The sequence below is a fragment of the Anguilla rostrata genome, chromosome 2, assembly GCF_018555375.3.
Source record: "Anguilla rostrata isolate EN2019 chromosome 2, ASM1855537v3, whole genome shotgun sequence".
Taxonomy (NCBI): domain Eukaryota; kingdom Metazoa; phylum Chordata; class Actinopteri; order Anguilliformes; family Anguillidae; genus Anguilla; species Anguilla rostrata.
In genome coordinates this window covers 9,776,802-9,790,580 of record NC_057934.1, presented here as the reverse complement: position 1 = coordinate 9,790,580, position 13,779 = coordinate 9,776,802, and the positions used below count along the sequence as shown (strand labels likewise).

At 51.8% G+C, this 13,779-nt stretch overlaps 1 protein-coding gene across 3 annotated transcripts in view; it reads left to right on the top strand.

Annotated features, from left to right (window-relative positions):
• The window catches only part of LOC135245637 (spectrin beta chain, non-erythrocytic 1-like), an 84,329-nt gene that overhangs the window by 60,834 nt on the left and 9,716 nt on the right, over nucleotides 1-13,779 (top strand). The window contains exons 6-26 of one of the 3 annotated variants that reach the window (XM_064318828.1): nucleotides 250-362; nucleotides 685-872; nucleotides 1,606-1,723; nucleotides 2,524-2,682; nucleotides 2,952-3,254; nucleotides 3,552-3,705; nucleotides 4,067-4,937; nucleotides 6,633-6,770; nucleotides 7,017-7,773; nucleotides 8,019-8,221; nucleotides 8,576-8,666; nucleotides 8,777-8,922; nucleotides 9,392-9,395; nucleotides 9,657-9,920; nucleotides 10,052-10,276; nucleotides 10,496-10,585; nucleotides 10,885-11,163; nucleotides 11,508-11,638; nucleotides 12,024-12,228; nucleotides 12,552-12,926; nucleotides 13,327-13,571. In XM_064318828.1, the coding sequence (XP_064174898.1) occupies nucleotides 250-362; nucleotides 685-872; nucleotides 1,606-1,723; nucleotides 2,524-2,682; nucleotides 2,952-3,254; nucleotides 3,552-3,705; nucleotides 4,067-4,937; nucleotides 6,633-6,770; nucleotides 7,017-7,773; nucleotides 8,019-8,221; nucleotides 8,576-8,666; nucleotides 8,777-8,922; nucleotides 9,392-9,395; nucleotides 9,657-9,920; nucleotides 10,052-10,276; nucleotides 10,496-10,585; nucleotides 10,885-11,163; nucleotides 11,508-11,638; nucleotides 12,024-12,228; nucleotides 12,552-12,926; nucleotides 13,327-13,571 (5,059 nt within the window). Of the gene's footprint in view, nucleotides 1-249; nucleotides 363-684; nucleotides 873-1,605; nucleotides 1,724-2,523; nucleotides 2,683-2,951; nucleotides 3,255-3,551; nucleotides 3,706-4,066; nucleotides 4,938-6,632; nucleotides 6,771-7,016; nucleotides 7,774-8,018; nucleotides 8,222-8,575; nucleotides 8,667-8,776; nucleotides 8,933-9,391; nucleotides 9,396-9,656; nucleotides 9,921-10,051; nucleotides 10,277-10,495; nucleotides 10,586-10,884; nucleotides 11,164-11,507; nucleotides 11,639-12,023; nucleotides 12,229-12,551; nucleotides 12,927-13,326; nucleotides 13,572-13,779 lie in introns of all 3 variants that reach the window. The other 2 variants (XM_064318819.1, XM_064318815.1) reach the window with 2 other exon arrangements.

The window sequence follows — 13,779 nt, the reverse complement described above, 5'->3', positions numbered from 1 at the left end:
CTGTTTGTGTGTGTGTCTGTATGTATATGCATGTGTGGATGTGTGTGTCTGCGTGTGTTTGTGTGTGTGTGCATGTGTGTGTGTGTGTAATTGAAGGGAGTGTGTGCTTCATTTGTTCCTGGTTGTGTGTGAGTGTCTGTGTGTGTATATGCATGTGTTTGTGCATGTGTGTGTGTGTATGTGTGTGTATGTGTGTGTGTGTGTAACTGAAGGGAGTGTGCTGAATTTGTTCCTGGTTGTGTGTTGCAGATATCAGCGTTGACCACCCTGATGAGAAGTCGGTCATCACCTATGTGGTGACGTACTACCACTACTTCTCCAAGATGAAGGCCCTGAAGGTGGAGGGCAAGCGTATCGGCAAGGTGAGGAGAAACCTGGGCTCCGCCCAGGGGGAGGGGCTATACAGAGAGGGAGGAGCATGGGCTGTACTGTGGGGGGGGGGGGGGGGAGGGGGGGAGCCTGGGATATACAGATGGGGAGGAGCCTGGGCTGTCCAGAGGGGGAGGAGCCTGGGCTCTACAGAGAGGGAGGAGCTTGGGCTCCAAAGTAGGCAGTCAACTTTTATCCTTGACGAACTATTAAACATCATTTCATTTTATTTTTTCAAGTTCAGCTGGCACCAAACTTAACTTACCTTGATTTGTGAGGAAGAACAGTGCTCTGGAATGTTCTGCTCTGTTTCAGGTGCTGGACAACGCCATCGAGACGGAGAAGATGATCGAGAAGTACGAGTCGCTGGCCTCCGACCTGCTGGAGTGGATCGAGCAGACCATCATCATCCTCAACAACCGCAAATTTGCCAACTCCCTAGTGGGGGTGCAGCAGCAGCTGCAGGCCTTCAACACCTACCGAACCGTGGAGAAGCCTCCAAAGTAAGCCCCCCCCCCCATTTATTCAGCCCCCAAAGGATCCACGTTTTCCACGGACAGTCATATCCACAGCGAGTGACTCAGCAAGTCACACAGCGAGCTACACAACGAGTTATTCAATGAGTTACATGGCGAGTTACACAAAGAGTTACACAGCGAGTTATAAAAATAGGTTACACAGTTCACAGATTTTATATCCAGTCCATTTACACAGCTGGTTATTTACTGGGGTAATTCAGGTGCCTGGGAGTCAAACCTGCAACCTCTAAGTTACAAGGCCAGATCTATAAGCACTTTACCACACTGCCACCCACAGTCCTCTGTCGGAGTTAGAATCTGTATCGGTTACTGATATAAGGCCAGTATAAATGGTAAATGGACTACATTTATAAGCTGGAGGTGCCTAAGACATCACCCTGCTGCACGTGAATTCTGTCATTTTCGCAGCTTGCTCTGTTCTGCTTAACAGAACATCCAGACCTTAACTATGACCCACATGAGCGGAGATAAATGAACTAGAGGAGCAGCAATGTGGCCATAGAAAACAATACAAAATGGCAACTTATTCTTGCCTGTAGCATGACCTCATGACCAAATGCAATGTTGCCTGGCCTTGGACCGTTCTTGAAATTTTGTGTGGAACAAAGGGGCTCATTGTTACTTTACGCTTGGGAAACAGCCTGCTGTTCCCTTTTTCTGATGTCACTTGTTCTTCTCTCTCTCTCTCTCCGTCAAGGTTTACCGAAAAGGGCAATTTGGAAGTGCTGCTTTTCACCATCCAGAGCAAGATGAGGGCCAACAACCAGAAAGTGTACATGCCCCGGGAGGGAAAACTCATCTCTGACATCAACAAGGTGAGACCTGTTCCCTGCGCTGACCTGGCCAGCCCGTAATCGGCTACGTCCACACAATGCCAGAAGCGCAGAAAACACGCTTAACACAAGCCACGGGTTGCCATTACGCCCATAACTCACCACTCACAAGACACATATTTGCGGTAATTCGATGTACCGCTGAGCGAACGGCCTGACCTGGTAAACACAGAGACCAGAGTCCCTGGAACAGGGAGGCCTGCCAAAGAATGTTGGCCATTTTGAGGAGCTGCGTTAGCATTTAGCATATTTGAAATATTTTAACCCTGTTCGACACCAGCAAAATTTCTGAGGGTTGCTGACAGTTGTAAATAAAACATAAACTTCCACCAATATTAGGATCAAAGTTCTTTCAGATGATTTTATGTTTTGTTTAGTAATAGTTTATTTGTTGCAATAGTAAGTGTCTCTATGGGTCTGGCTGGGCTGAGCTTCACTGGGCTGTGCCTTGCTTCACAATGCCTGAATTAAATCAGCTTTAACTTTGACTTACAAATAAATGCAAATCTGAATTTTTGTCTTCACAAACACACACTTGAAGCTAACTTGCTAAGCTGCGTTTGTGAAAAAAATGTGTGCTTGCATTTACTTTCATGTTAAACCAAAGGACACATGTTGATTGAATACTGCCACGGTGTGTTTTGCCCCTTGTCAGGTAAGTGTATGTTAACCCGTGACAGGCCTGGGAGAGACTGTGTTTTTGACAGTAAGTGTGTGTTAACCTGTGACAGGCCTGGGAGAGTCTGTGTTTTTGACAGTAAGTGTGTGTTAACCCGTGACAGGCCTGGGAGAGACTGGAAAAGGCGGAGCACGAGCGGGAGCTGGCCCTGAGGACGGAACTGATCCGGCAGGAGAAACTGGAGCAGCTGGCCCGCCGCTTTGACCGCAAAGCCGCCATGAGAGAGACCTGGCTGAGCGAGAACCAGCGCCTCGTCTCACAGGTACAGTACTGACACACCTGCACACAGGTGCACTACCAACACAGTTGTGCACAGGTACACTACCAACACACTTGTGCATAGGTGCACTACCAATCACCTGTGACAAAAATACATCTGCAAGTCAGTGGGCCAAACATCTGGGTCAGTCATAATTGACTCTTACAAATGTAAGTGAACTGAATTCGCTGAGGATTGACATGAAGCACGTTTGAGAGCAGCACATGAGAAATTACTGACCCGCTCCCCCCATACCCCCCCCCCCCCCACAGGACAACTTCGGCTTCGACCTTCAGGCGGTGGAGGCGGCCACCAAGAAGCACGAGGCCATCGAGACGGACATCGCGGCGTACGAGGAGCGCGTGCAGGCTGTGGTTGCCGTGGCGCGGGAGCTGGAGGCGGAGAACTACCACGACATCAAGCGCATCGCCGCGCGCAAGGACAACGTGATCCGGCTGTGGGAGTACCTGCTGGAGCTGCTCCGCGCCCGCAGGCAGAGGCTGGAGATGAACCTGGGCCTGCAGAAGGTCTTCCAGGAGATGCTCTACATCATGGACTGGATGGACGAGATGAAGGTGAGGTGCAGGGTCTTTAACCCAAAACGTATGCACTCTCAGGTGCATCGTACAGGTATATAGTACAGGTGTATGTTCTCAGGTGTATCATACAGGTGTATAGTGTAGGTGCATGCTCTTAGATGTATAATACAGGTGTATAGTACAGGTGTATGTTCTCTGGTGTATAATACAGGTGTATAGTACAGGTGTATGTTCTCTGGTGTATAATACAGGTGTATAGTACAGGAGTATTTTCTCAGGTGTAACATAAAGGCGTATTGTACGGGTGTGTGACTCGCTGTCTTTCCACCACAGATGCTGCTGCTGTCCCAGGATTATGGGAAGCACCTGTTGGGAGTGGAGGACCTGATGCAGAAACACGCCCTGGTGGAGGCTGACATCGCCATCCAGGCCGACCGCGTCAAATCTGTCAACGCCAACGCGCAGAAGTTTGCCATCGACACCGACGGTGGGTGGAGAGAGAGAGAGTTTACAGCGTCTCTGCCTCAGAGTGGTTATTAATGTCCTGACTAATACCCAGAACATGAAGACATGTATTTTTATTGGGGAGATGGAGCTCATGGCCACATGTATTGTTGCTATTAGTTTAGCATGTGCATGAACGCCCTAACTGGTGACTCAGTGGTTTTGCAGTGAGCTCATTTCCGCCATTTTCTAGGGTGTTTCAACACTCCTAGAATAATTTTCCAGTTTCCAGTTCCCAAATTTAATCAGTAGGGCGCTATGCAGGAGCTGATTGGCTAATGGATTGATCAGTCTTACATGAAGCTTAACCTCCACTCTCTGCCCCTCCCCCCCCCCCTTCTCAGGCTACAAGCCGTGCGACCCGCAGGTGATCCGGGACCGCGTGGCGCACATGGAGTTCTGCTACCTGGAGCTGAGCCAGCTGGCGGCGGAGCGGCGGGCGCGGCTGGAGGAGTCGCGGCGCCTCTGGAAGTTCTTCTGGGAGATGGCGGAGGAGGAGGGCTGGATCCGCGAGAAGGAGCAGATCCTGTCGTCGGACGACTGCGGGAAGGACCTGACGGGCGTGCTGAGGCTGCTGAGCCAGCACAAGGCCTTCGAGGACGAGATGAGCGGCCGCAGCGGCGGGCTGCAGCACACCGCGCGCGAGGGCCAGGAGATGGTCGCCGCGGGACACTTCGGCGCCGACAAGATCAGCCAGCGAATCGCCGAGGTGCAGGAGCAGTGGGCGGGGCTGGAGCGGCTGTCGGCCGTGCGGAAGGCCCGGCTTCTCGACGCCTGCAACATGCACCAGTTCCAGGCGGACGCCGACGACGTGGACGCCTGGATGCTGGACGTGCTGCGCATCGTCTCCAGCTCGGAGGTGGGCCACGACGAGTTCTCCACCCAGGCGCTGGTCAAGAAGCACAAGGACGTGGCGGAGGAGATCGCCAGCTACCGGCCGGCCATCGACGCGCTGCTGGAGCAGGCGCGGGCGCTGCCCGCCGAGCAGGCGGAGTCGCCCGAGGTGAAGGGCCGCCTGGCGGGCATCGAGGAGCGCTACGCCGAGCTGGCCGAGCTCACGCGCCTCCGCAAGCAGGCCCTGCAGGACGCGCTCGCCCTCTACAAGATGTCCAGCGAGGCGGATGCCTGCGAGGTGTGGATCGACGAGAAGGAGCAGTGGCTCAACAGCATGCACATCCCCGAGAAGCTGGAGGACCTGGAGGTGATCCAGCACAGGTAACAACAGTCACAATCATGAACACAGTCATTATCACAATCACAATCATGAACACAATCACAATCATAATCATTAACACAGTCATAGTCACATTCATGAACACTATCATAATCAATCATTGTCATGATGAACACAAACACAGACATAATCACAATCATGAACTCAGTCATAATCATAATCACAGTCGCAATAATAATCATAATCAGTCTTTATCACAATTATGAACACAATTATACTCACAATCATGAACACAATCACAGTCATAATCACAATCATGAACACAATTACAGTCATAATCACTTATATTTAGGCTAGCTCTTTCATACAAATTATGTATGAGTTGCTTCCCCCTGTCAGATTGTAACCTTGATAAGAGCACATGTTTCAAATGAGCTTTAGAAGGAGGAAAAGAGCTCAGTGGCAAAAACAACCTAATTAACACCTTTCTGAGAGTAGAGTGACAATGTGACTTACCTCCAGTGCTGGGTGCATTTATAGTGTTGCATTTTGGGAAAAGGAGAATCCATTATGGGATTAAAGGGGTAGATGCACAGGAAAAATGAGCTGTGAGCACCTAATAGCACAGCTGTGCCTGCAACTCCCCTCCAAATGTAAATCTGTGTGGATGAACCCACCCGAGGATAAGCAGGTGTGCGTGTGTCCCTGTGACCCGTAATGTAAATCTGAGCTTATTGAGTCTAAAAATGATTGTTGTGCCACCAGCGACATTCTATAAAACGATGTAATTATCACGCACAGCCAGGAACACGGCACAGCTGAACCGTGTCCTGATTTGCTTTGATTAGCATGCATGTTATGTAGATTGAATCATTCGGTTAATGCTCTAAAATGTTTTTAATGCGAATGTTACATGCAGTGCGTCAGAACACGCTGCGCTGCCAGTTGGCATGTGTTCTGCGTTAATGCATAGAAGATGTTTGGATGTGCAGAACACATTTCTCTCTTTGTACAGAAACCTAACTCTGCATGCGTATGTTGTGGAATGAAACCCTCATTAATCATTTTATGCAATCATCAATATGTCATTGACAGTATGAACATTTTAATGTATGTACCAGCTGATTTAAATTACACTTGAGACAGTTTCAAAGGAATTCTTTTAAATGATCCGAATATATAATTAACAACATTAGGCAGAGAAAAATCAATTTTGACAAAGAATGTGTGATTTTTCTTTTTATTTTCTTCACTATGGTCAGGGGATTTTTATGCAAAGAGTTTACTACCAACTATGGTACGGTGGATTTGTTGCAAATGAAGGATACTATAATCAATAATCTATACAGCCTTATCTCCCATTCGCTTCAGCCTGCATGCAGACTGAGCAGAAGTGGGAAGGCAGCTTTTAAATGAGGACTTTGGAAGGGTCTCCTCAAAGACTCTCTTTCTGTAGCAGAAAAATAAAGTTTGGGAGTTTATTTTTATAGCTCGGTCTTGTCTTGAGCAAAGAGTCCATGGAGATTTTAAAGCCAGAATAATGCTAGTTTCTGCCAGATTGTAAAATATTCCTTTGCTGCAAAAACAAATTTTTCGGCAGAAATACACAATGACAGCGGGTGGACCACAGGGGAAGGTTCCGGAAGGTTTGCTGCCAGAATACTGCAGCCGATTAAGTGACTTCACGAACCGTCGCTCGCCTCTTGTGCACCAAACTCTGTCCTTTCCTTTGTCAGGTTTGAGAGCCTGGAGCCAGAGATGAACAACCAGGCTTCACGTGTTGCCGTGGTGAACCAGATCGCCAGGCAACTGATCCACAGCGGACACCCCAGTGAGAAGGAGATCAAAGCCCAGCAAGACAAGCTGAACACCAGGTATGTTTAGGCCCATGGTTCAGCATAGCCTCCAAACTGACAAGAAGTGTGGGGTAAATTACCTGTATAAACCAGCAGAACCTGCGGTTCTCTGTGACCAGGGTTGGAGACTTCTGGCCTAGCTTGTATGATTTCGCATTTCTGACTTTTTTGAAAGGTAGTCAAAAGATGGGCAGCTGCTTGGATAGATCTATGATGGCTGTGCATTTGAGGGGAGATTCACCTGAGCTGGTCTCCCTCTTCCAGGTGGAGTCAGTTCCGTGACCTGGTGGACCTGAAGAAGGAGTCCCTGAACTCTGCTTTGGGGGTGCAGAACTACCACCTGGAGTGCAACGAGACAAAGTCCTGGATCCGCGAGAAGACCAAGGTGATCGAGTCCACCCAGGAGCTGGGTAACGACCTGGCGGGCGTGATGGCGCTGCAGCGCAAGCTGACAGGCATGGAGCGCGACCTGGCCGCCATCGAGGACAAGCTGGGCGACCTGCGCAAGGAGGCGGAGCGGCTGGGCGCTGAGCACCCCGACCAGGAGCAGGGCATCGTGGGCCGGCTGGCCGAGATCACCGCCGTGTGGGAGGAGATGAAGAGCACGCTTCGCAACCGCGAGGAGTCGCTGGGCGAGGCCAGCAAGCTGCAGCAGTTCCTGCGCGACCTCGACGACTTCCAGACCTGGCTGTCGCGCACGCAGACCGCCATCGCCTCCGAGGACATGCCCAACACGCTGGCCGAGGCCGAGAAGCTGCTGGCGCAGCACGAGGGCATCAAGAACGAGATCGACAACTACGAGGAGGACTACCAGAAGATGCGGGACATGGGCGAGATGGTGACGCAGGGCCAGACCGACGCCCAGTACATGTTCCTGCGCCAGAGGCTCCAGGCCCTGGACACCGGCTGGAATGAGCTGCACAAGATGTGGGAGAACCGACAGAGCCTGCTGTCCCAGTCCCACGCCTACCAGCTGTTCCTCAGGGACACCAAGCAGGCCGAAGCCTTCCTCAACAACCAGGTGAGCTTACCTGAGCAACCAGGTAGCACAGTTTTACAACCAGGTGAGCTTACCTGAGCAACCACATAGCTCAGTTTTACTACCAGGTGAGCTTATCTGAGCAACCAGGTAACAGTTTTACGATCAAGGGAGCTTACCTGAGCAACCAGGTAAGGCAGGTTAGGTTTAAATACATCTTTAAATACACATTGTTGCATTTACTTCGCACAAAAAACCAAAACCATGTCACCGCCACTGCCCTTCAGGAATACGTTCTAGCGCACACAGAGATGCCATCCACCCTGGAGGCAGCAGAGGGCGCCATAAAGAAACAGGAGGACTTCATGACCACCATGGATGCCAACGAGGAGAAGATCAACGGCGTGGTGGAGACTGGCCGGCGACTGGTGAGCGACGGGAACATCAACGGCGAGCGCATCCAGGAGAAGGTGGACTCCATCGACGACAGGTACGGCCTAAACACCGTACTGCTGTGTCCCAAGACATGCTCAGTACTGCCATGTCCAAAACAGGTCCAGGTATCCCTGTCCAGCACCCTGAGAGCGCAGTGTTAGTGTTTGCGTGTTTGACCACATGATTTGTGCTGATAGCACACCGTTAGTGCTTGTTTGACCGTATAACTCATGCTGACAGTGCAGTGTTAGTGTTTGTCTGTTTGACCATATGACTCATGTGCTAATAGCACAGTGTTAGTGTTTGGCTGTTTGCCCGTGTAACACTTGCTGATAGAGTGGGTCTAATGTTTGGGTGTTTGACCATTTGACCTATGTGTGTCTGTCTGTCTGTATGTCCGTCTGCGCAGGCATAAGAAGAACCGGGAGGCAGCCAGCGAGCTGCTGATGCGTCTGAAGGATAACCGCGACCTGCAGAAGCTCCTGCAGAACAGTCAGGAGGTGAACTACAATGCCGCTTTTATATCGCAGCATCCTCTGGGCTCAGAGAAGCATCTGCCTGTCCTGTGTGTCTGCGCAGCCCTGACTGCCTGTCCCGTCTGTCTGCGCAGCTGTCCCTCTGGATCAACGAGAAGATGCTGACTGCGCAGGACATGTCGTACGACGAGGCGCGCAACCTGCACAGCAAGTGGCTCAAGCACCAGGCCTTCATGGCCGAGCTGCAGTCCAACAAGGAGTGGCTGAGAGACGAGATAGCGTCAAGAAGCGTCATGACCCCTGACCCAGTCCCCGCTGAAACACTAGACCACCAAGAAAGCAATGACGACCATAGAGCATCATGGCGTTCACCGTGTACAGTAAAATAGAAGTGTGCAGACGATTTAACTATAAACATCATACATTCGACTCAAGTAAATTCATAAAACATACCAAGTTGCTTATCAAGACTGTTTCAGGGTCGGTATTTTGGCTGAATCTGAGTTCCTGTCACAGCCCTGTCAACAGATGCAGGATGTTTACTAGTTTAAGCACAATGGGATCTGTCAAGACTGTCCGAAATAACTGACCTTGCCACCTCTCTGAGTTGGGGCATGCTGTGCCGTTGGAGATGTCCTGGCCCAAAAACTGGGGTCACACATCTCATTATAAGCCTGGAGAAATCAGTGCAGCTTAGAGCCAGAGACCCCGCCCACTTCACAGGGACACAATCACCTCAACTCCAAAAGAAAGGTGGCGATACAAACATTAACTGTGAGGCACAGAGAAGGAAATGGTTGAATATTGAGGGGTCTCAGATACGTCACACTTCCACAAATCACCCTCTCAGAATCTGACCAGAGTCTAAGCTGCTCATCCCTGGTGTGGCCCATCGCTGCTACACGTGGTTAGGCCACATCTGGGCCTATGTGTTCTGAGGCTATGTTTCCCATAATGCTATGGGGTGAGTAATACATATATACATATATATTCCTTTCCCCTGATCCTTTGCAGGAGGGGAGGCTGCTTGTTTCGGAGAAGCCGGAGACAGAGGTGGTGGTGAAGGAGAAGCTGTCGTCGCTGCAGACGATGTGGGTGGACCTCGAGTCGACCACTCAGACGAAGGCGCAGTGCCTGTTTGATGCCAACAAGGCGGAGCTCTTCACCCAGAGCTGTGCCGACCTGGACAAGTGGCTGGTGGGCCTGGAGGGACAGATCCAATCAGACGACTATGGCAAGGACCTGACCAGCGTCAACATCCTGCTCAAGAAGCAGCAGGTATTGAGTGTGTGTGTGTGTGTGTGTGTGTGAAAGTGTGTGTTTATGTGAGTGTGTGTATCGTGTGTAAGTGTGTGTGAGAGTGAGTGTGTGTATGAGGAAGAGCTCAGTGAACCTCCCCCTCCCCTCAGATGCTGGAGAACCAGGTGGAGGTGCGGCAGAAGGAGGTGCAGGAGCTGCAGAGCCAGGCGCACGTGCTCCGCCAGGAGGGCAAGGACACGGACGAGGTGGACGGGCGGAGGCAGGTGGTGGAGCAGAAGTTCCGGGAGCTTCTGGACCCGCTGCGCAAGAGGAAGGACTTCCTCATGGCCTCCCGCGAGATCCACCAGTTCAACCGCGACCTGGAGGACGAAATCGTGAGTGCCAAGAAACGCCAGCGAGTCAGGATGGCCCTGAACTTTTAAGATGCTGAATCATTCTAGATTTTCACACTTAAATAATGGCAGCCTTATTTTTTTTTGGCGAACTCCTGTTTGTAGCTCTGATCATATATTAACAGTAATCAGGATCTCATTTGAGTAGTCGTTCTTCATTGTTGATTTTTTGGAGTTGCTGATTTTGTGGTGTGTTCCCAGCTCTGGGTGGAAGAGAGGATGCCCATCGCGACCTCCACGGACCACGGCCACAACCTGCAAACCGTGCAGCTTCTCATCAAGAAGAACCAGGTGAGGGTCAGGATCGCGGATAGGGCCACAGACCAGCGGACCTGTCAACGCGTGATCATGCGATGCGGTCTGAGTTCTGGATTTGGGTGTGGTTGCTAATATCTTATGCTCACTCACCAGGTACAGTTATGAAGCTGTGATATAAAACAATGTATAGTTATGTAAACTTGTGTAAACTTTGTTATGCTGAATAGGGGCTTCTGACAGACAGGGGATAGTAATATTTTGGTGGCATGCAGGTCTCACCATGTGTGGGACACATTTTAAAAATTGTTGCCCCCCCCCCCCGTCCTCCACAGACCCTACAGAAGGAGGTCCAGGGCCACCAGCCGCGCTGCGACGACATCTTCGAGCGGAGCCAGGGCGTCCTGCGGGACGACAGCCCGAACGCGGAGGCCATCCGGCAGCGGCTGGCAGACCTGCAGCGGCTGTGGGGCCTGATGGGGGAGGAGGTGGAGAAGCGCCACGCCCGCCTGGAGGAGGCGCACTGCGCCCAGCAGTACTACTTCGACGCCGCCGAGGCCGAGGCCTGGATGAGCGAGCAGGAGCTCTACATGATGTCAGAGGAGAAGGCCAAGGTGCAGTGTGGGATACCGGGGGAGGGGCCGAGGTGCTGTGTGGGGACCAGGGGAGGGGCCAAGGTGCAGTATGGGGTACCGGGGGAGGGACCAAGGTGCAGTATGGGATATCGGGGGAGGGGCCAAGGTGCAGTATGGAGTACTGGGGGAGGGGCCAAGGGGTTTGTTGAGAGCTGATAGGTTGATTGAAAGTAATCTTGGAGGGGCTGATAGTGGTCACTGACTGCATGGATCATGGATCACAGCAAAGACTTTTCAGACACACCTCTAATGTTACGCTGCAGGTTATAATGGTGTTAGCCTCTCTCTCTCTCTCACACACACACTCTATCTCTCTCTCTCAGGATGAGCAGAGCTCGGTTGCCATGTTGAAGAAACACCAGATCCTGGAGCAGGCAGTGGAGGATTACGCTGAGACCGTGCACCAGCTGTCGAAGACCAGCAGGGCCCTGGTGTCCAAGGGACACCCAGAGAGGTAAAACACACACACACACACACACACTCCCACTCCCACAGAGGTAAAACAGATACACACACACACACACACACACTCCCACAGAGGTAAAACAGATACACACACACACACACACACACACACTCCCACAGAGATAAAACAGATACACACCGGTAAACACACTGGAATTAGGATTTATATCAACCACACCGGTTTTTGCAAGACATGTACAAGTTCACTCCCTTTTGGCAGTCACAGGTGGATACACTGTACTCAGGATTGAAGGTATCTCTCTCTCTCTCTCTCTCTCTCTCTCTCTCTCTCTCCCTCTTCCCCTCTCTGTCTGTCTCCTCTCTCCGCCTCTGGCTCTCTCCCCCCCCCCCCTCTCTTTCCCTCTCTCTGTCAGTGAGAGGATTAGCATGAGGCAGTCGCAGGTGGATAAGTTGTACGCGGGGCTGAAGGACCTGTCGGAGGAGAGGAGAGGGAAGTTGGACGAGAGGTTCCGGCTCTTCCAGCTCAACCGCGAGGTGGACGACCTGGAGCAGTGGATCGCCGAGCGGGAAGTGGTGGCGGGGTCGCACGAGCTGGGCCAGGACTACGAGCACGTCACTGTAAGACACGCGTCATAATCATGAACAGTAATAATGAGATTTATGGGCAGGGTGAAGTGTTTTAGAGTCATTTGAAAGCTGAGTGTGACTGTGATAAAAACAAAAGTCTGTGGTTGTGTGTGTGTAGAAGCCTGGTGGTCAGACTTAGGTCAAATATGTATTTGTTTTGGATTCGAATACTTTTCTCTATTGATCTTGTCTGGTTTAATTGAGCCTGGATGTAATTAATGCGTAGAAAAGTATTTGACCCAGGTCTGCTGGAGGTATGTGAGCGTGTAAAATCTGCGGTCTGTGCGGTTAACCGCCATCCCGCCCGTACGCAGATGCTCCAGGAGCGCTTCCGAGAGTTCGCCCGCGACACGGGCAACATCGGGCAGGAGCGCGTGGACGCCGTCAACCAGATGGCGGACGAGCTGATCAACTCGGGCCACACGGACGCGGCGACCATCGCCGAGTGGAAGGACGGGCTGAACGAGGCCTGGGCCGACCTGCTGGAGCTGATCGACACGCGCACGCAGATCCTGGCCGCCTCCTACGAGCTGCACAAGTTCTACCACGACGCCAAGGAGATCCTGGGCCGCATCCTCGACAAGCACAAGAAGCTTCCGGAGGAGCTGGGCCGGGACCAGAACACGGTGGAGACGCTGCAGAGGATGCACACCACCTTCGAGCACGACATACAGGCCCTGGGGACGCAGGTACGACCTCCCAGAATGCACCTCACCTTCAGCCATGCCATATAGGCCCTGGGAGCACAAGTATGAGCTCCCAGAATGCACCTCAGTTTCAGCCATGCCATACAGGCTCTGGGAGCGCAGGTACGGTCTCCCAGAATGCACCTGACCTTCGACCATGCCATAGAGACTCTGGGAGCACTGGTACGAGCCCCCAGAATGCAGAGGAAGAAATGGATCACGAGACATTGAAGTTTGTGGGGGATAAATGTCTTCCATTTTTAGCATGAATGAATCTCAGCTAAAAATACAAACCATTGCATTCATGCCGCAGTAAGCACAAAGGGCAGCATGTTACACACCTCTGTGTGGGTGAAATTGCGCTTTAGTATCAGAGCTACATACCTGCATGTTGGGTCCCCAGGTGAGGCAGCTGCAGGAGGACGCGGTGCGCCTGCAGTCGGCGTACGCCGGCGACAAGGCCGACGACATCCAGAAGCGGGAGGGGGAGGTGCTGGAGGCCTGGAAGGCCCTCCTGGAGGCCTGCGACGGGCGGAGGGTGCGGCTGCTCGACACCGGCGACAAGTTCCGCTTCTTCAGCATGGTGCGCGACCTCATGCTCTGGATGGAGGACGTCATCCGCCTCATCGAGGCCCAGGAGAAGCCCAGGTATGGTGGCCTGTGGGGGACATCAGTGCAGCCAGACAACCCTGGTACTAACGGCCAATCATCTCCTAGTACCACAGCTGGTATTACTGACAGCCAATCATCTCCCAGTACCACAGCTGAGGTTCCTACAAATGGTAAATGGTAAATGGACTGCATTTATATAGCGCTTTTATCCAAAGCGCTTTACAATTGATGCCTCTCAATCACC